Below are 19,802 nucleotides of genomic sequence, written 5' to 3'. Positions count from 1 at the left end.
TGTTCACTCACCTCTCAGATTGTCACCTGGTCCAAGTAGAAACAGTAATTTGGCTCCACTTAGCAGAAGCTACCAAAACAACAGGAGTGAGATGTCAATAAAACAGTCGACACAGGTCTGCACATCCCCTGCGGGGGAGATCTGTTGTGACAGGAGGAACTGAAAACACCTGCGTAGGAGTGTGATGGGTTGAACAATCGTTGTACTGTTTATCAAATTCTTTGATTCAAAAGAAGAAAAAAGGAAAAGAGAAAAATTATAGACATGCAAGATTAGCATCACTGTAAGTAACACCATAAGCCACTTTGAGCCATTACAAAACGCTATAGTATATCACAGGACATACTGAAATGTAGACAGCAATTAAGAAAGTAGTTCATGTAATGCTACAATACATATTTACAATGATAACTATTATCCTTTTGTTTTCTCAAAATAAAAAGCTCAAATTTGTTTTGGTCATATTAGACATTTGGCAAGTGGCGTGGCTGGGAGTAAAACTAGCATCTACTTTAACTGGGGCTCTAGCCTCCAAACATCGCTTGACCAACAGCTCCAGTTGTATTTTGCATTTTGCCCCAAGCAGTAAGTGCCCACGCGAAAGAGTTTACTTCCTAAGACTTTTTCTTGACCAGTATCTACATAATGTAAACTCAGAAATCACCCTGTTAACTGTGTTTTATGACATCAAAACAGAAAAAAAACTGGCACCCCCTTTGGCACTGGATGGCAGCACCTGCAGTCAATCAAACTTGAAATACTTTGTTGCACTTATAAAGGTTTTTCCCTCAAGTCTAAATTTTTTGATTGTGTTGTTTGTCGCTGTGGACAAAAGCATCTGCTTAATAAAATTGCAGAAATGTAGGTCTGCAAAATCCCTTTATAGTTTTCTTCAGTCACTGTAACCAGATCAGGTGTCATCAAATGAACGTCAAAGTATAAAAAAACAAATATACACTCAATTTTTAGTAGTTACTTCCAGAACGCTGGCAATCTGTGCTGCATAAGGCGCACTGGGCAAATAATAGTTTTCACTCTTTAATTAAAGCTGGTTGTGGCCAAGAGGCAACATCCAGTTTACAAAAATGAAGCCTCTGTGGAAGTGTTAAAAGTTGCTGTTCATTGAGAATCTGCTTGAGGAGAAACCACATTCACACCAAGCTAGAAACTGACTTGCTCTCTTGTAGAACACTTATTTACAGCCTGGTTCAAAAATTGGCTTGGATCTGAAATATTAATCTCACTATTGGCACACCCTGTACTGGAGGTGACTTTTGTTCTTTTTTAACTTGTGGTTCAGAAGATATTAGGATTGTCTGATTGTCCAATCCGAGGCACAGCTCAATTGTCCCTGTATGAATAAAAGGACAACACAAAGTTATATAAGGCACATTACAGATTATGGTAAGTTTATGGCTTGGTGATGAAAATAAATACAACTTACACATATGGTTCAGAGGACTGAGAAACAGGATGTGGAGATGTGGGAGTACAGGACAGCTGCACAGTCTACAGAGGAATAAAGATGCAGGAGTTGGGTGTTAATTTGTTCAAAAACACTGATGTTCTAACATTATATGTGGAGAGGATTAAAGACTTGTTAACTTGTTGATTGAAGAACACTCCAGTGTATCCCCTCAGATGAATGTTTGTGTGCCTTTCATGCACGATTGAAGGGGATCTTTTACCATCTGAGCTGACCTTTTGCATCTGTCTTGCAGACATGTTTCTATAAATTAGATACAACTAAAAAGTCTTCACAAGTACAACCATACATGTGTTGTTTTTTGAAATTAAAATTTAAGGCTTTTATATTTTTATTTTGAGAGTATGGAGATTCAGACCACTGCTTTAAGGACTAGCCTCTGTACAGGCACATGCACCTTAACCGCTGGGCCAAATTGGCACCCAGGGTGTGTAATTTTCAACACTTTGCTATGTGCTCATTTAAAGTTCTTCTTTTCTCTGACACTTTGTCATTATTAATCAAAGCCCAGGATGAACAGACATTTATTATCTCCAGGTAATAAAAACAAAATTAAGTCTGATCTCAAACTGAGTATTCCAAAGAGGATAATGAGAAATAACATGCTGTTCTCACATTCCCATCTGCTCAGTGTCATTTCTTACTCTGATTCAAAGACTTGAAGAAGTTTTCTCACCATTTATCAATTTGTTGTAAACTTCAAAGATAATGAGGAAATTAAGGTGTGTAATGATGTGCAAATTCCAACAGTGACTGCACTGGTTAATGTGAATGGATAAATGTATTTTACCATTCAAAGTAAATGCAGAAAACTCTAACATTTGTCGGGTGTGATGCATTGAAGCTGTGTTGCCATAAATTGTTGGTTATAGTTTCTAGCACATCCTCTGCTCTGGAGTGCAGGTTTGGGAAGATATTTTGAAAAACTAAAGCCAAAGATGCACAAACACCAGTGTACATTAACAGTTCTGAGAGGAAGCACGGTTGTGCTCAAGCCCCTGTGACCTTTTAACAACATCTGTATACTTTCACCAAGACTCAAACAAAACATTGCACAAGAAATGTATTGCTACCCTTTTTGACAAATCAGCTGTTCATTAAACCACCACTACTATACCGATAAACTTACACTGAAATGATAAAAGTATGGATAAAACTTGGGAGCAGCAACTGGTATGACCAAGTCACTATTGTTTTTAAATAATAAAAGGCCTGAGACTGGGTAATACCCTGTTTAGCTAACCGGGTTTAGGATTTTGAGTTGTAAAAATGTTTCTGTGTTCACAAGCAACCAGTGCAGTTATGTCAAAATAAGAGAAAGTTTAGCCTCTTCTTCTCCTTGACAAATTAAAAAAGAAATAAACTGTGAAAATACAGAAAATTTAAGCAAAATAGGTCCACATTGGAGTGCTCTGGCAGAAAGGTGATAAAAAGTATTTCTGTTCCCAGGTCCCTATTGGAGAAAGATAGCTTATACTTTGCTGAGGAGCTTAGCTGATAAAAGCTTTCTTCACAACATGACTGATGACTTCAATTACATGAAAGTCTCAAAGAGCTCACCAATCTTTCTTACACCAATGTACCAATCTGAAGGCAGCAGCCCAAGCTCACCGCTTAAGCTCATGTGAAGCCAGTACATGTTTGCTTCAGTATATTTTTCCATTTAGTTGAAAGATTTTCCAAGCAGTTCATCATAAAAAGTAAAGAGTGTTAAATTGTCATGTGAAAGGTGATAAATATGTCAGCCTACCACGGACACAAAAATGATATTTCCTTAAAGACAGCGCAGTAGGGAGGTGTAAGAACATGAGGCCCTAAAACAGAGCCTTGGGGGATACCACATTTGGTGAGTGCCGAGAAATAAAGGCAGGTTTTGACTTAAAAGCTGCTTTTCTCACACATATGTTAACCATTACATCACCGTGCCCTTAAACTGATTGACTTATAAAACATCTCTGATGCTTCACTTGAGCTCCTCGAAATGTCAACACAGAGTTGACATATCAGTTCAGAGGAATGATTCTTTAATGGACCTTTGACAAGTGGTTAGGACCATGTTAATTTTTAACAACCAGTGCATCATAAGCTCTTGACAGATAAGTATGTTTGTACTGACAAAGGGTGTCATGCATCTTTTTACTTCTTGATTTTTGCAGTTTGCTGAACAATGTCACTCATTACTCCTATGAAGCTTCTGTTATTCAACAAAAGATTGTAAACAGACCTTTTTCATGAAAGCTTAACATCACAAATACTGATAGAAACAAAACAGTCTTTTTGGAACAGGGGCAGTCATAAAACTGTTATAAAACCTGTAGCAAGGGTGTTGACCGTCCTTATCTATTCAAGCTTTCATTTTCTCTGCACTAGTTTTATACTGCCTCTTCAAAATATGAAAAGCCTTTTATTTTTCTCAGACCTGATATTTTGCTAGCCAGCTTGCTGCCTTGGACTCTGCCCAGGAAGGAAAGGAAAAGCATCTGACTCACTTTTTCACAGAACATGATATTTCTCAAAGCTGAGAAATTATTTAAGAACAACAGACTGGTGGCACAAACCCAAAGTGAACCAGTAAGGCACGCATTGGCGTGGGTGGACACACTGCTCTTAGGCAGCTGGTAGGCGCTATAAGTGAGAGAAGGATTATAAAGGTGAGAAATTAAGTCAAACAATTGTCTTAAGACTGGTGAAAGCTGATTGAACCAGTTGACACTTGATGACTCTGGATGAGCCCATGAAAACAGATTCTTCTTGTAGAAAAAAATGCCACTGGTTGTGAATTTGAACATTAAGTTGTGTGTTGAGACAAGAGAATTTCAGGACGTCATGGTCACTCTATATTGCCAGGATGCCAAATTTACCTCCCACACCTGTAGCGCTTACCTACACTCCTTGCTCTAACAGGATTTCCATTCATGGGCTCTGTTGGCATCACAGCCCCAAAATTTGACCATGCATGTTATTACGCACAGTCTACACACATTTCCCGTCACAGCTTTTCCTATAAACTATAATTACATGCAGACGTCATTCAGTTCATTATACTGAGGAAAACCCTTTGCTGCAATGAACTCGTTACTGTACAGTGAATCACGCTCTGAATTATATCCGCGATTTAGAATGCGCAGCTCTGTCAGGTAACAAGTCCTTTCAGTAAGCAGATAATTTTTATGGCTGTGACGGATGAGCGCTTACCATGAATTTTAAAGTCTGCACAGTCCAGAGAGGACGACAGACAGAGTGAGCTGAGGGGAGAGAGGGAGAGACAGAAAAGGGGGAGGAAGAGTTTATCTTTTTAACTCCAACCTCCGCCACTCATTCATTTTCGGATTTTGACCCTGTACGCAGGCTTGAACTGACTTTCGAGGCAACATAACAACCACTGGTGAGTCTTTTCACCCTCTTTTCTTACTGCGTATGCTAACGTATCCTGTATGTTATTGATAAGTTAGCCTACTCAAAGTTTCACGTGTGATCCTGCTGCAGCATCAACAGGTGGATCTCTGTGCACGAGACTTTGCGCGTTTCGGGGCATTGTTAAAAGAAAAACTCCATCAGGTCTGAGCAGGACAACAACAGACGCGAATATACCCTGTGGTCCTCGTATTTTTGTAATAAAATCAGAGAGGCAGTGGTGATAACAGATACTCTCATTCAATTACCGTGGGCTGAATTTCCTGCCCCATTCTGGTGCGATACAACAGTGCGCTGCCAAAAATAAACAACCTATTTATCATTCTTTATCTTGTTATTGGTTACGAAATTGACGAGCTAGAAGAATCCAATATTTGTGGTGTTTGGTTATGCCTTCATAAACATAGAGGGTATAAACAGAGTGAGGAAAATCGTCTTTGAAACCACATTCAAAGACAGGCTTAATAATTAGTGTTGACGCTTGGGAAAATACTGGCATATTTTTGCTATAGGGGCATCACTTATGTTGTTAAAGTGCGTTCACTGATGCAGCATGCTGTTCTTCTCTTCTCTTCTCTTCAAAAAGTGGAGGTTCCAACATTGGGGCTCAAGGGAATAACACCCATTAATGGGCATCCGTAATCGCCTCCTAATGAATTTCAAAGCCATGCTAATAATTAGGAACACTCTTTTTCTTGAGAATAATCTGCCAAATTTCCACCCCACTCACAAACACCCACACACATACAGCTAAAAAAAATATGTGAGGACGGTATTTTTCCCCTCCTCCTCCACCAGTAAGTGTGTGTCATCAGTGAATAGGCAGACTCAGACATGCAGAGCTCCTGACAAAAAAGGTAGAGCTGAATGGCACAGAAGGAAGCCCAAGGAGTGTTTTGATAGAAAATATGTATCACATCCCCCCACTTATGTATATTTCTCTCTTTGGGCCTTATTTTTTTTTTATTGATTTTGTGGATCTTCCTAGGATGTATGCCAATACAGAATATTTTGTTCTAAATTTACATTTTTATGATTTATTCCAGCATATCAGTTATTTTATATGAGCTTACTTCTCAATGGATAAGTGCTTCAGTTATATATCCTGAGAGCTCTAAAAATATCTACATGATGTTTAATACATAGATCTGGCTCCAGGGGTCTTCTAAAGGTCACATACGCATTTCATTAATCACTGAAACACAAGTTTGCAGACATGTATAAACACCCACCTACCTTCATGGCAACACATTTATTTCAGTCTGCACTCTTAAAAATCAATATCCTCAAATACTCTGAATGAGAGCTTTTCTCCAGCAGCGTATTGATATGTTTTAATAAGAGACGTCTTGCTGTGTTTTACAGCTTCAGTCGCACAGTCCAGAGTATGATTCAATGATAAATCCTCAGACCTACGTTCCATCAAACAGCCACAGCAACAAATAGTGTATATGTGCGTTACTTTTCCTCCAGTCTTTCGGTTTGTCGGCTGAGGTGTCATTGATGGGAATTAGCCACACTCCCTCTGTTAGTGTTAACGAAAGCCAGCTGGGCTGCGAAAGAGAAAGAGCAAGGGAAGTTTCGGCAAATATATTCTGTTTATCCATACCAAAGGAGTGAATGAAAGGAAGTGTTTTTAAAAGGTTTCTGTACAGCCACTCAAGTCTGACCAAATCTGATACTTTTAAATGTGTTTCTCTAAAGGCTGCTTTCTGAAAGATCCCCTCAAGGCATTTTTCACAAATAATTGCTTTGAACATCAGCTTCTGTAAATTACAGTTCTCAATACGCACTAAATGAACACATTCAAAGAGATTTCCAGGAATGAAAATGTTTTTTTTTTAGTGTTTTTTTTTTACTTTAGATATTTCCATTTCATGTTATTTTACACTCAAAATCAGACCTCTTATCTGCTGTAAACACAAAAAAATTTTTTACTGATGCTTTATGGCTAAGTTTGAGAATAGAATAGAATAGAATAGAATAGAATAGAATAGAATAGAATAGAACTTGATTGTCATTGTAACAAGTACAATGAAATTGAAGTCACAGCAGCAATCAAGAAAACAAAAGTAAGAAAGTGTGCAGAAAGTGCAAAAAGGTTCATTAGAAAATAGATGATGACAGCTTGTCCATCATTCTCCTGTCCAGCCAGCCTCCACCTGCACAGGGTCCAGGACTGAGCTTCTTCAGTCATGCTCCATCTCTGTCTCCTAGATCCTGTCTGCTCACAGCAGGTGAAGCTCTTCCAACTTGGCGTTGATGTCTGATGATAGCTCCATTAGCCATGTCTGTGAATAGCATGATGCTACTCTGCCCTCTGGTATTCCCTCTGTTGCTGGGTTGGCACAGCTAGCTTGTCCATCTTATTGGAGATAGATCTTACGTTCCCAATAACAATGGATGGAAGCACAGGTCCATGTCGTCACTTCTTAGCTCACACCTGAGAACCAGCATGTTGTCCTCACCCCCTTCTCCTCACCTTGAGAGAAGACATCAGATCTTACACCAGTTAGCAATAACATGCTCAAGGCTGCTAACAGCTGAGTTCAAATGTAAACAATGCAGCCATGGTTACATGTAGGATCCCCAGACAAACACAGGATAAAAAGTAGTAAAAATATCACTGAAGCCACAAAAAGTTTGGTGTCCATGATCAACAAATGAGCCATACAAAGTAATGGCTATGACTATGGCTGCATAGTTTACATGTGAAATTAGTTGTTAGCAGCCTGTAGCATGTCAATGCTAACTAGTGTAGGGCTTAATGATTTCCCTCGAGGTGAGGAAGAGGAGGTGAGGACGACGTGCTGGTTTTCGGGTGGGAGCTGGGAGGTGACAACGTGGACCTGTCCTTCCATCCATCGTTGTTGGGAACGTGGGATCTATCTCCGGTGGGATGGACGAGCTAGCTGTGCTAGCCCAGCGGCATCGTGCTGTTCACGGACGTGGCTGACGGAGCTGACATCGGACGCCGGCGCCACATTAGAGGAGCTTCGCCTGCTGTGGGCAGACAGGATTCAGGAGACAGATACTGAACAGACCACTCGGGAGGCTCAGTCCTGGACCCTGTGGAGGTGGAGGCTGGCTGGGCTGGAGAGTGGTGGACGAGTGGTGGATGGGATGTCGTCATCTATTTTCTTGTGGACCTTTTAGCACTTTCAATACACTTTCTTACTTTTGTTTTATTGATTGCTGCTGTGACTCCTGAATTTCCCTTCGGGGATTAATAAAGTATTTTCTATTCTATTTTAAAAGGCAGCCATAACCAACAGGGCGGCGGCTAGGGCGTCAATTATTGTATTCTACCTATGAGTAGGGCTGCAAAGGAGGGGATTTTTATGCAAAGGACCTACAGTGGCTTCTCTACTGATAAAAAGTTCAACCTTAAATTCAGAATCACTTTTCTAAATGATATTTTAGATAGATAGATAAATTGCAACCTGTTGCATCCTTGCTAGTGAATGCAGAACTGATTACTACACCACGGGAGCCCCTATGTCACCCATAACACAGAAACAAGAAAGGATGAGGTTAGAGGGCAGCAGGATTTGCTACATCACTGGAGTTATTTAGTCACACAGCACCTCAGGGAGGCTTAACAGTGAGCTCTGGTGTACCAGTGCCCACCCTCTCTATACTACCTTTTACCTCCACACACCAGCATAAAGAAAAAATGAGGAAAAACCATGAATAGAGATGTAAATTAGAGTTCTTGGAAAGCAGTAAAAACCAAGAGACACATTTTTTTTGGTTGGGCTAACCGTACAAGCCTAAACTTTAGACTCTACTAACCACCTACTCCATTTTTATGTTCGCAAAGAGAGAGGGAAGGGGTTTTAGGAAAAAGAACGGGGATGCAGAGTAGAGGTAGACCGATATATTGGCCGGCCGATATATCGGGCTGATATTTGGACATTTGTCTCTATCAGCCATCGGCCATATTTTTTTTTAAAAAGCCGATTTTTGATCCGTTGTATAAAATGACGCAATTTTTGATCAGGCACAAAAAAGATGAGCACCTCAAACTTGTGGAACCACTTGGATACATTACATACTTTTGTTCAAATTATATTAATAAGTTTAAATTTCTTTTTTGACATTCTAAGAAGAGTGTGAATGTTTACTACTGCTTGTTACACTGTGTGTTTACTCAGACAAAATATTTCATTGTTTTGAAAGCTGAATAAATGTTCAGAGGACTGGGCACGACTTGTTGTAATAGATTTCTTTTAGTTGCTCAGAAATTGCTGCGTTTCACAAAAATGTGATAAATATATATTTATTTAACAATCGGCCTGAATATCAAATTGGAAAAATAGGCTATGCATATCGGCATCGGCTGCCCAAATTTGGAAAGCATCGGCATCGGCCCCCAAAAAACCCATATCGGTCGACCTCTAATGCAGAGTCAGGATGAGGGAAATAAAGAGTTATGATATGAGATCAAGTAATTACAAACCAGGTGGTGGTAGACACAATTACATTTAAATCATTTGTCAAAACTGCTTACCTTGAGTTTATTTTGTCAAATAATAGGCATTATCATCAGGACATTTGATTATGGAGCACTATTTTGTCATTATTTCTTGACTACGATGTTCCAATCCAGTCTGCTTGCTGTCTGCTTTCTGTGTGACCTTTTAGAGTTTTGGTGAGGCCATGTTTTCAAGGGAAACAATTAACTGGCTTTTGATTGAACCACACAACACGACACAATCCAATAAGCAACAGGTAGCACAAATCTGCAGTCTCTGCCTCAGCAGGCTCTTGCAAAGAATTTGCCAATTTTAAAAGAAAATACATCATTAAAATAATTGAACATTCTTCCCCTTTCTGAGAAAAGTTTGCTTTAGGTAGCAAATTCTACTGACTCAGCCCTATTGCATGCCTCCTGCTTATCTGGAAATCTCCTGGAAACCTGTGCAGATGTGCTTCAATTTTTAGTTTCCATATCACGCTCTGTGCTTACTGGACTATGACTGACTTCCAATGTCAGAAAACCATTCTTGCGCATCTTTGATTTAGATTTAGGTGGAAGGTGAGAACAATAACTGTCTTCCTCTGCTGATTCTTTGACAAGGTCCTCTCATTTTGGTTTATGCTTACTCACATTTTTAAAAATGGATATGATGTAACAATATGGATGTCCAAACTGAACGTACAGATTTTCAAAACACTACATATTCATTTGTTGTCTAAATCACTAAATCTGTCTGTAAGCTCTTTATAACAGTCTGTTTTGCTAATAGCAGAGGCACAATATGATGACAAAAAATAGCACAACTATGTTAAAAAAAATGTACACAGTAAAAACAGTACATAAAACATTTGACTTTGACTAATTTCAGTGTTTTTGTATTTTTGTTTTCAAGGTATGACCACTTTGGATTCAACTCAGATCAGTGCCCACATGAAGTCCCTGGGTTAAAACTTGTCCAGGATGTGACTGAATCTATAGGTGACCATCTCGCCTGTCATGATGGAATCTGGTCCGTTGGCTCCCACAGACCCCGCGCAGCATAACACCAACAGCTATGCTAATAGCAGCAACAGCAGCCTGCTGGATGGCGACTTGACAAGCAGAAACCACACCATGACCCTCCATTATGGCCTCCAGACCGCCCTGTTAGGGGTCTCTCTCGGACTCCTTTCTCTCATCACAGTTGTAATGAACCTGCTTGTTTTATATGCAGTGAAGAAAGAGAAGAGCCTGCACACTGTAGGGAACCTCTACATTGTCAGTTTGTCTGTGGCGGATCTCATAGTGGGGGCCACCGTTATGCCTCTAAACCTGGTGTACTTGTTGGAGGATGAATGGAGGCTGGGTCGGGCTGTCTGCCAGTTTTGGCTTATTATGGACTATGTGGCCAGCACTGCCTCCATTTTCAGCTTGTTTATCTTGTGTTTGGACAGATACCGCTCTGTCAGACAACCGCTCAAGTACCTCAAATACAGGACTCGGGGGAGAGCCAGCGCAATGATTTGTGGAGCATGGCTGCTGTCGATGATGTGGATTATTCCAATTCTGGGATGGAGGTCTTTTACTCATGTGGACCTTAAACCAGAGGATGAGAACAAGTGTGACACAGATTTTCGCTTCGTCACATGGTTTAAAGTTGTTACTGCAGTTTTCAACTTCTATGTCCCTTCAGTTTTGATGGTGTGGTTTTATACTCACATCTACCTTGCAGTGAAGCAACATCTGAGGGACAGAGAAAGAATAATTCATCCAATTGACTCTTTTGGGGAAAATGAGAATGAAAAAAATGCTGTTTCGCCAGTAAAAAATGTCTCAAGATTTCGTGAGCAAGAATGTGAAAGTCCAATGAAGCTGTCCAAGCAGCAACGCTTGTTGGACCAAAATACTCTTGATCAAGCATATTCCATTGAGGATTCAGACAAATCTAAGACTGCTCCATCCAGATCTCATAGAAAAATTGGCGTAAAGTGCCAGCAGGCATCATTGCTTGCCATGACATCAAAACGACTCAGAGCTGTAAAAAGATGCTCCTTGTCCCCTGAGGAGAAGGAGTCGAATGTTGAGATTCCACTGAGTCAGCCTCAAGTGCAACAGGAAGTAAAGTGCCCAGAGGAAAATAATGGAAACAAACTTCAAGCATCTTTGAATGAATGTCACCTCACAGTGGCGAATTCAGTGAGCGGTGTTTGTGATGCAGGTCAGGTTTCAGATGTGCAGAGGTTCACACCTGGGCTCTACAACAACTATGACTCCAGTCAAACTTTGTCCTGGACTGAGGACGGGATTAAAGATGCAAAATTGGACCAAAATAATCCTGTGACCCTTAAACGGACTTGGCAAAGGTTTCTTGTCCAATCACGCCAACGTATCCAAAGCCTGAGGATCCATAAAGAGCACAAAGCAGCCAAGCAGCTGGGTTTCATCATTGCTGCTTTCTTATTGTGCTGGATACCGTACTTTATAGCTTTCATGGTCATGGCATTCTGCAAAGAGTGCGTGCACCATGACCTGCACATGTTTACAATATGGCTTGGTTACATCAACTCCACACTGAACCCATTTATATACCCGCTCTGCAATGGGAACTTTAAACGTGTCTTTAAAAATATTCTGAAAATTAGTCTGTGATGGACAGCGACAGCTAGACCAAAGAAGTAGGACACAATCATGGAAATACTTCTTTAGCTGTCATATAAGAGGGTTCTTTTAGGCCCACATCAGTGTCTTAAACTGCATTGCAGGCTGAGCCTTCAAAGTTAAGGAAAGACTGTAAATGTGTTGTAATGTCTGTCACGTGTTGCCTTTTTGTTTTGACCTTATTTCTGTAACATATTGCACTTTGGTTCAGACTCAAGGCAACAGTAATCTCTGAATGAAATGTTATTTATTTTGTCCATGCTAGGCTACTGGAAACAAAGCATGTCCAGGACGAGGGAGCTTTTCTTTCAAAAGAATTTGCCATTAGCTTCTGAGAACAGGAGAATGAATGTAGTGTCTTTGCTCTGGTCCAGAATGAATGCACATTTGTTAAATGTCAAAAATGTGTGTGTACTTTTCCTTTCGATTTTGCACTGGTGCTATGTTTGAAGCTGTTGTGATTATTTGTCACTTTGTTGCCTCATCACCAAGTCACTCTCAGCTAAAATCACAAACCTTGCCAAATCTGCTGGGTAGTTGGCCTGAAGTCAGCTGATGCCTTGGTATCTGCTTTATCATTTCTTTATTTCACACTTCTCTTTGAAGCTCTAAAAAATTCAAGTGTTCATCATGTTTTAGCACAATAAAACCACCAACTCAGTTTATAACAGTCTGTTTGGCTCATTTTGCTTCTGTTTTGCACCGTGTGTTTGCTTGGCAACCACTTAAACCTATCTGTCAAACTACAGAACTTGGTCACAAAAATACTCTTTGAGAGCAGAAGCTTTTTACACTCCTCTCCTCTAACATTTGATGTAGCTTCTTTTTTTCTTGTCATTAGCAAAAGATCATTGGATATCTTTCCACTTTCTTGCAGACAGGGAGCCATGAATTGCATTTGTATAGATTTAATATTCGGGACATTTAAAAGTGCACCCATTAAACCAGAGAATCATGATGAAACTCTCTTGTTGAGAGTTCTAAAATAAAATGGAGGTCAGTTTAACAGTCATCATTTCATCAATTTATAAGAGGGTTCAGACTTTCAAAGTTTTTGTTCTTGTTGTTTTCATGCCCAATAAACTTCATTTTCCTAAAAATGTGTTTAAATGAAAGTCAATCCTGGTTCTGAAACTAACTTTTTTTGCCAAAATAAACAAAGATCTTCACCTGTGGGTTGTTTATTTCAACCTTGTATGTACTCTTGAGGATAGCATTGTTGCAGGAAGGTTGCTGGTTCAAATCCCTAGCTGGGCAGGTGCCTTTATATGTTGAGTTTGCATGTTCTCCCTGTGCATGTGTGAGGTCTCTCTAGGTACTCCCACAGTTCAAAAAGTATGCTCACAAGATTGACTGAACAGTCTAAATTGGCCATGGGTGTTAGCGTGGTGTGGTGGTTGTCAGTCTCTATAAGTTAGCCCTGTGATAGGCTCCAACGTGTTATGTATGTGTCATGAGCCGAATGACCTCTACACAACAGCCCTCTGCAACCCCTTGAGGAAACAGTGGTAAATCGAATGGATGTATTCCAGCCAAGATAAAGGAGCTATAGAACTTTGCCCAGAGGGGATGTCATAATCAAAATACGCAGAAGTATCCTTGCTGCAGTTTCAATGAGTGAAAAAAGCAGAATGAGAAAGGTTTTGTGTCTTTTTGTATTTTGAATCACTGCTAATGACAATATTTTCAACAGACCAAGAAAAAAGATTGCCATCATTTCCCTCCTAGGTGTTCCATCTTGTTTTGGATTGAACACAAAGTTTTAAATAGAAACACAATAGGGGTACAAAAGACGGCCGATATCGACCACTTCTAGAACATGAGGCCATTACACTTTCCTGTGTACAGTAAACTTCGAAGTGCTGTGAATCACAACTTGGATGAATCAATAAATCAGGGGGCTGAAACTGAGATAAAAGGCGTGATGATTGGAACAGAAGAAGTACAAGTGCCTGGTGTTTTCTCTAAGATACATTTTTTGCTGAAAAGATGAAGCCAGAATGAAGTTGTGATACATGTACACATTACTGTTACGTGGCTATTGATTTTAGCTTTTGTCAGATTAACTTTGTCAATAGAATAAAATAACTGAGGACAAATAAAGCACAGATTTTGGCCTTGTCAAATACAAGCATGTGATTGTGTAATACTGCCAGACTCTGCTTGTAATTGCATCTTAGTGGTGCAGATGAAACTACCAATGAAACTCAATGTAATCAAATCACTGAAATCAAATGCATACAGCAGCTCAGGGGGGTTCAGGGGCTCAGGTGCAGTGCTTTTTTTCAAGTCACTGCAGTCCAGTTAGTTCATTTTTTACAGGCCAAAATGGAAAAACTTTTACAGAAGTGATTTTGAATCTGTCAGACACTTAAAACCACCTCGCCTTGATTTGTAGCAGGCTATCCACATGTGAAAGTGGCTCAATTATGTGTTTCCAAAGATGTGAACAGAACACAGACACGGGACTCAGTCTTGTGGCTGAGGTAGTCATGGGAACATCAGAAACTACACTGGCTTAGTGATTCTCAAAATTGTAGCTGACGCTTTAGAGCTGCTCATCAAAAAACTTCTTCGTTTTTTTTTTATTCGACTTACACACACAAACGTCGAGAGGTGACATCTGACACATCTTATGCTCTGTAATAATAGTTTAAGAAAAATAACTAAGAAGAGGCACAAAATATCTTTTTTTGCAGTATTTGTGAAAAATTGTGTCCAACATAAACATAAATCCTCTCCTTCTTCCTGTTTTCTGAACAAGAGAAACTTTGCTCTCAGTACCTTTATGACTGGTTAAAGTGGCAGATTTATTGGTGGCTTTCCATCTTTGCCAAAAATGAAGGTGCTCATGAATCTGAAATTATAAAGTGTATTACATGCTGTTTCCAGAGCGACAACTGAAACAACAAAAACATGTCAGAGCAACAGTTAAATGCAGACATGAGACGCAATTTGTAGGAAAAAAAACTGTAAATTAGCTGTATATTTTAATTTAAGGAGATTCTTTTTCTGATCCAGGTGTCTGTTAGATGACAGAACTACAGGCTTGTTAAACTTGAAGTGAAACTGTGCATTTCTAAGCAACAGTTTTCAGAGGAGTCAAAGTGCTCAGCATAACAGCACTGAGTGAAATTTTGTAGACACATAAACAGAAAGGAAGTTTCTGGAAAAGTTTCTACAGTTTCTTGAACAAGATCCGAAAGTTTAAATTCAAAATAGCATTGCAATAGGATTTAATTTTTAGCAAAATCAGAGTTTTGAAGAGAAATAACCCTTTTTTGAAGCTGATTCCAGATTAAAGTAGTCATTCAGACATCTGAGGACTGACATGATTTTGTCTTTACTGTGACATATGCACTAGTTAACAGCTCGCCCCTTCAACACAACTCACATTCACATGCATATACTCTAATGGACATATGCAAACACAAACTTAGTTACCAGTTTTATTTTTACTTTAGTATTTACATTCAGGGCATTATGTGCATTAATTCATTGCTGTATTTGTAATAGTGTTGTTAAAATAAGGAAAAAAGGAGTTCATTTTCAAAAGAAAAAAGGCAAGTTTCAAAGAATGGCCTTTTCCCTCCATTGAAAAAAGTCTGTTGGGCATACAGTTTGAGATGTGTCCACATTCAAGGTTAACCCTGCACCTGACTGAGTTTTCATGTCTTATTACTGCCAATGACTGACTGACTGACTGACTGACTGACTGACTGACTGTGACTTACCCTGCTGCTTCATCTTCCAATAAAGGGGTGAATGAAACAAAACAAGTGTGAAGCAGGGTCTGATGGGAAAAGAAGAAGAAGAAAGGCAAGAGTTTTCAGAACTTGTGTGTGTTGTAGTTAAAGTTTGAAAAATGTAATACATGTAATTCAACTGTATCTAAAGCAACCAAAGTTCTTCATAAGGTTACCAACTTTATTTTGTGCAGTGACCACTTGATCTGCATAATTTCCTGGACCAGAGTGACTGCTACTATTGTTATATTCTGACCTTTCCAGTTTCTGGATCCCTCATACTGAGCTATATGCTACCCCTCACACATACCGACGTATATGCTACTCACATACGGACAAGCTTCTGAAAATGAGAACCATTTGTTCAAGAATAATTGATCACCTCCCACTCAAAACCCACAGGTCCCCATTAACTGTTGCAGAGCAGTGAACGAGGAACATGAATTCTGGCACCTAATCAGCCTCTGCATAACCACTCTACTTTGAGACCACGGGTACAGAAAAAATATCTAAATGTAAGCAGGAGGGAGGAGATTTAATGTAAGTATGTACAAGAAGTATGGACCTGTATCCTTTTCAAATAGCATTTCGAAATAACCAATTCTGGCACAGATAATCTCATTTTAAATGATAGATTATGAAGAGGCAAAATATATAGTGTGAGTGAGACTATTTCAGTATCACGTATAATATCCTCCTTTTATTGTAAGGTTAATTCCAGAAAAAATAAACATCTTTTTTTTCAGAACAATAATGAAAATCAAGATTTTGGAAATGTCAGATCCTCAAAGAATTTTCAGAATCATCTCGTCAATCCATTTATAAATTGGGTGCAAAACATAAAAAAGAGAATTATTAAGCACTGCAGTTAATTTTTCGTTTCGTGTTTAACGTTCGTTCCTTCCTAATCGTAGTATTTACAGACGATCCCTAACTCTTTACTCGCTATTCAGTGGCCAGTAGTGTAACTTTCTGATTGACCTGTCGCCACTCCGATGAAAATGAGATACTAACTTCTTTATTTTATTTCCTGACCTAATGACATCTTCTCGTTTCAAACCGGTTAAGCTCTCTTTGTGAGTATGAATCGCCCACCAGTGCGAATGTGAGAAACTCTTCTACCGGTTACTTTCTGGTTGTTGCCTGAACATCTGTTTAATCCGACATGAAAAGAAACGGCGCCTATAGGTTTTTATCAGTATTTTCGTGCTTCGTCGTCTGCGCTTTCCTTTTTATTTTTTGGTTCTTTATCTTTTATTCGATGTTGCATGCACCTTAAAGGACATGAGTAGTAGATACATTTGTAGCACCCGGCTAAGCTAACCTTACATGCTACTTACCCACACTGCATTGCTCTGTTGACAAGACCCGTGATCACATGATCCACTGGACCAGGAAGTAAGGATCTGTGGTAAGTGTAGAGAGCTTAGCTTCACATACTCTAAATTATGAACGTACGATTGGCTTATTTACTGTTTCCTGAAATTATTACGTTTGAACTTCAGTAGCTTCATTTTCCAATCATGGTTTTTAGCCCTGGAGGTGTCTGTCGTGTTTTTAGGAGAGTCAGAGCTGTCATAGCTGTTTCTTGCTCAATGAGGTCTTTGTGTAAACCTCTGCTGTTAACTCACTGCACACCAACAGAAAACTGTGCAAATCCTGAAAAAGAAAATGTGTAATTCTCATTCATAGGTGATTGACAAAGTGACAGAATTTTGGTGTGCAGATAATATCCATCTTGCAGTAATCTGTTTATTTCCAATTTAATTATTTATTTTGTTAATTATTTGCACACAAATAAACTGCAAACGATTTGATTATAAAAGAGGTCAGAATAAAACTGACAACAATTAAACTAATTATAAAGAGAACAAAATCGGAACATTGAAAGAGCTCACACTCATGATCACTCATCAAATATGATGGCAAATTAGCATTTCATACTTGTACACAACAATATCTGTGGGAAAACAGACAGTGTTTAGTTTTAAGATAAGGAAAATGGAGATTGCCAGTCTGACTGGCAGAATATGAATGAAAATGGGAATATAATTTATTTTTTTAGTCAAAATGATGAATGCAGAGAGAAAGGCAAAACATTTTTAATTTGTTTATAATCACACACCTGATAAATGTTTATACTTTATATTGAAAGACTATTAAGTAATTGGAAAAGTGGGTTAGAGGTGACTGTTGAGTTGGACGAAGTTGCTACTTTTACAAAGCGTGCCTCAAATACAGTTTATGAAGGTTGGATCAGGTTCAGTGAAATAATGAGTATGGTGTTATTTTTTTTTAATCTGCCAGAAATATCACAGATTATTGAAACTTCAACAGATCAAGTTAGAAAAAGTGTCTCACCAGGTTTGTAAGGTTGATAGTCAAAACAATAGAAGTATTGACTGATTTTATTTTGTGATAAAGCATTGCCGTGTCCTTTTGTATTATTTATTAATTCATTTATTCATTTGTTCATTTATTGACTTGGGCACGATTTGAAAAGCAAATTAAAAAGTTGTTAGACAATCAACAGTAGTGCATTGCAGATGCTTGATTTTACAATCCATCTGACAGAAAAAATCCTACGGACCTATTTTAAGGGAAAATTAATCTAAGCTTATGCTGCACAAGCTTTACAGTTTGTACATAATCTGACAAACCCCTAATTTACCTCTAACACAATACTTACGCAGCAATATTGTCTCCCTCAAATTATTTAGGTTGGTGACCTTTTTCTTATCGTACTTGATATGATGAACATATGTCTAAATATGATAGATAAGTTGATATGGTAACTGTCTACGTCCCTGGATTTTGTAGTCATCCTTTTTGTTTCTTTGTATTTAGTCAGTCTCTCACTGACACCATCCATGTACTGTATTGTGAGTGTGTCTGAGAGCCTGCAGCTGTTTAAAAACCACATTTGTTGCATTTCCCCAGCTTGTAGTTCCTGACTGTGTGGCCTGTTAGTGAAGCTGTGATGGCATCTGGCACATCTGGTGAAGCAGCGTCCTCTGCTGCAGACCTCAAGTTGCAGTTTGCACCCTTCAGCAGCGCTCTGGAGGCAGGTTTCTGGCACCAGCTCACGCAGAAGAAACTAAATGACTACAGATTAGATGAGAGCCCTAAATGTATCAAAGGGTACTACTACAATGGTAAGTGGGGAGATGAGTTCAGTATTAAAGAATTACTAACTTATTGCATTTTTAAAATGTCAAGTGAATTATCTTTTACCATCATACTTATTGGTTTGTCGAATAGGTGACCCTTTGTGTTTACCGACTCGCCTGACGTTGGAATTTAGTGCATTTGAAGTGTAAGTATTACAAGGGGTTTTATTTGTATTGTATATGTTTTAAAATGTTTTTACTTTATGTCTAGTTGTAGTGAAAATTTTGAATCCATCAAGGGTTGAGAAAAAACACATTAGGATATTTTAAACACAAGCTCCCACAGCATTAAAACAGCAAGTTACAAAAAGAAATGAATCAGTCAATAACTCATTGAAGTTAAATAATAGTCATGAATAGAACTTTAGATTACTTTGAGATTTCTTCCACCATCTCAACTGAGAAGTAATGGGAGTCCTCAGTCTCAATCAACCTTCACACATCTGGTGATTTTGCAGCCCATAATTAAGCAACTGTGTTAAAAAAAAAGACTGTCACTTATTAATTAAGTAAATGCAAAGTTGTGATGTGATTCTCTCCCCAGAGACGGACCGACACCAGCCCGTTGTTGCCCGGCTGTTGGGACTCTTTATAACACCAACACACTGGATGCCTTCAAGACCACTGACAAGAAGGCTGTGCTGGAGAAAGAGGCTAAGGAGGTAAGACTTATCAAACCACCGTCACATGTGTTCATATACTGAATACTCATTAAATTGTGATGATTGCATTGTTTTATCTCCTGTTGTTTGCAGATATGGGATGCTATACAGTCTGGAGCTGCACTGAAGGACCCGTCCATCCTCTCCAGATTCATTCTGCTGACTTTTGCTGTGTGTATTGACATAACATCTTAAATATCTCAG

The 19,802-nt window shown here is 39.0% G+C and overlaps 2 protein-coding genes across 3 annotated transcripts in view; both read left to right on the top strand.

The window, feature by feature from the left end:
* The first annotated feature begins 4,624 nt into the window (after positions 1 to 4,624).
* Positions 4,625 to 13,091, top strand: hrh1 (histamine receptor H1). Its single transcript, XM_074675679.1, has 2 exons — positions 4,625 to 4,871; positions 10,276 to 13,091. The coding sequence occupies exon 2, from the start codon at positions 10,380 to 10,382 to the stop codon at positions 12,009 to 12,011; it is 1,632 nt and encodes a 543-aa protein (XP_074531780.1). The 5' UTR covers positions 4,625 to 4,871; positions 10,276 to 10,379; the 3' UTR covers positions 12,012 to 13,091.
* Positions 13,092 to 16,702: 3,611 nt separating this feature from the next.
* Positions 16,703 to 19,802, top strand: part of atg7 (ATG7 autophagy related 7 homolog (S. cerevisiae)) — a 65,484-nt gene continuing 62,384 nt past the window's right edge. For both annotated transcript variants that reach the window (XM_074679398.1, XM_074679389.1), the window contains exons 1-5: positions 16,703 to 17,177; positions 18,707 to 18,921; positions 19,028 to 19,082; positions 19,481 to 19,598; positions 19,692 to 19,769. In XM_074679398.1, coding sequence (XP_074535499.1) covers positions 18,747 to 18,921; positions 19,028 to 19,082; positions 19,481 to 19,598; positions 19,692 to 19,769 — 426 coding nt within the window. In that variant the 5' untranslated portion in view covers positions 16,703 to 17,177; positions 18,707 to 18,746. The remainder of the gene's footprint in view (positions 17,178 to 18,706; positions 18,922 to 19,027; positions 19,083 to 19,480; positions 19,599 to 19,691; positions 19,770 to 19,802) is intronic.

The sequence above is a fragment of the Halichoeres trimaculatus genome, unplaced genomic scaffold (genome assembly GCF_033239565.1).
Source record: "Halichoeres trimaculatus isolate MK-OKI-2021-1 unplaced genomic scaffold, fHalTri1.1 fHalTri1_scaffold_1, whole genome shotgun sequence".
NCBI lineage: Eukaryota > Metazoa > Chordata > Actinopteri > Labriformes > Labridae > Halichoeres > Halichoeres trimaculatus.
Note: the sequence above shows the minus strand (reverse complement) of the source record. Positions and strands in the feature narration are given on the sequence as shown.

What these genes read in the sequence shown, in the direction of transcription:
- hrh1 (XM_074675679.1), top strand. Translation starts at nt 10,380, where the DNA reads ATGATGGAATCTGGTCCGTTGGCTCCCACAGACCCCGCGCAGCATAAC.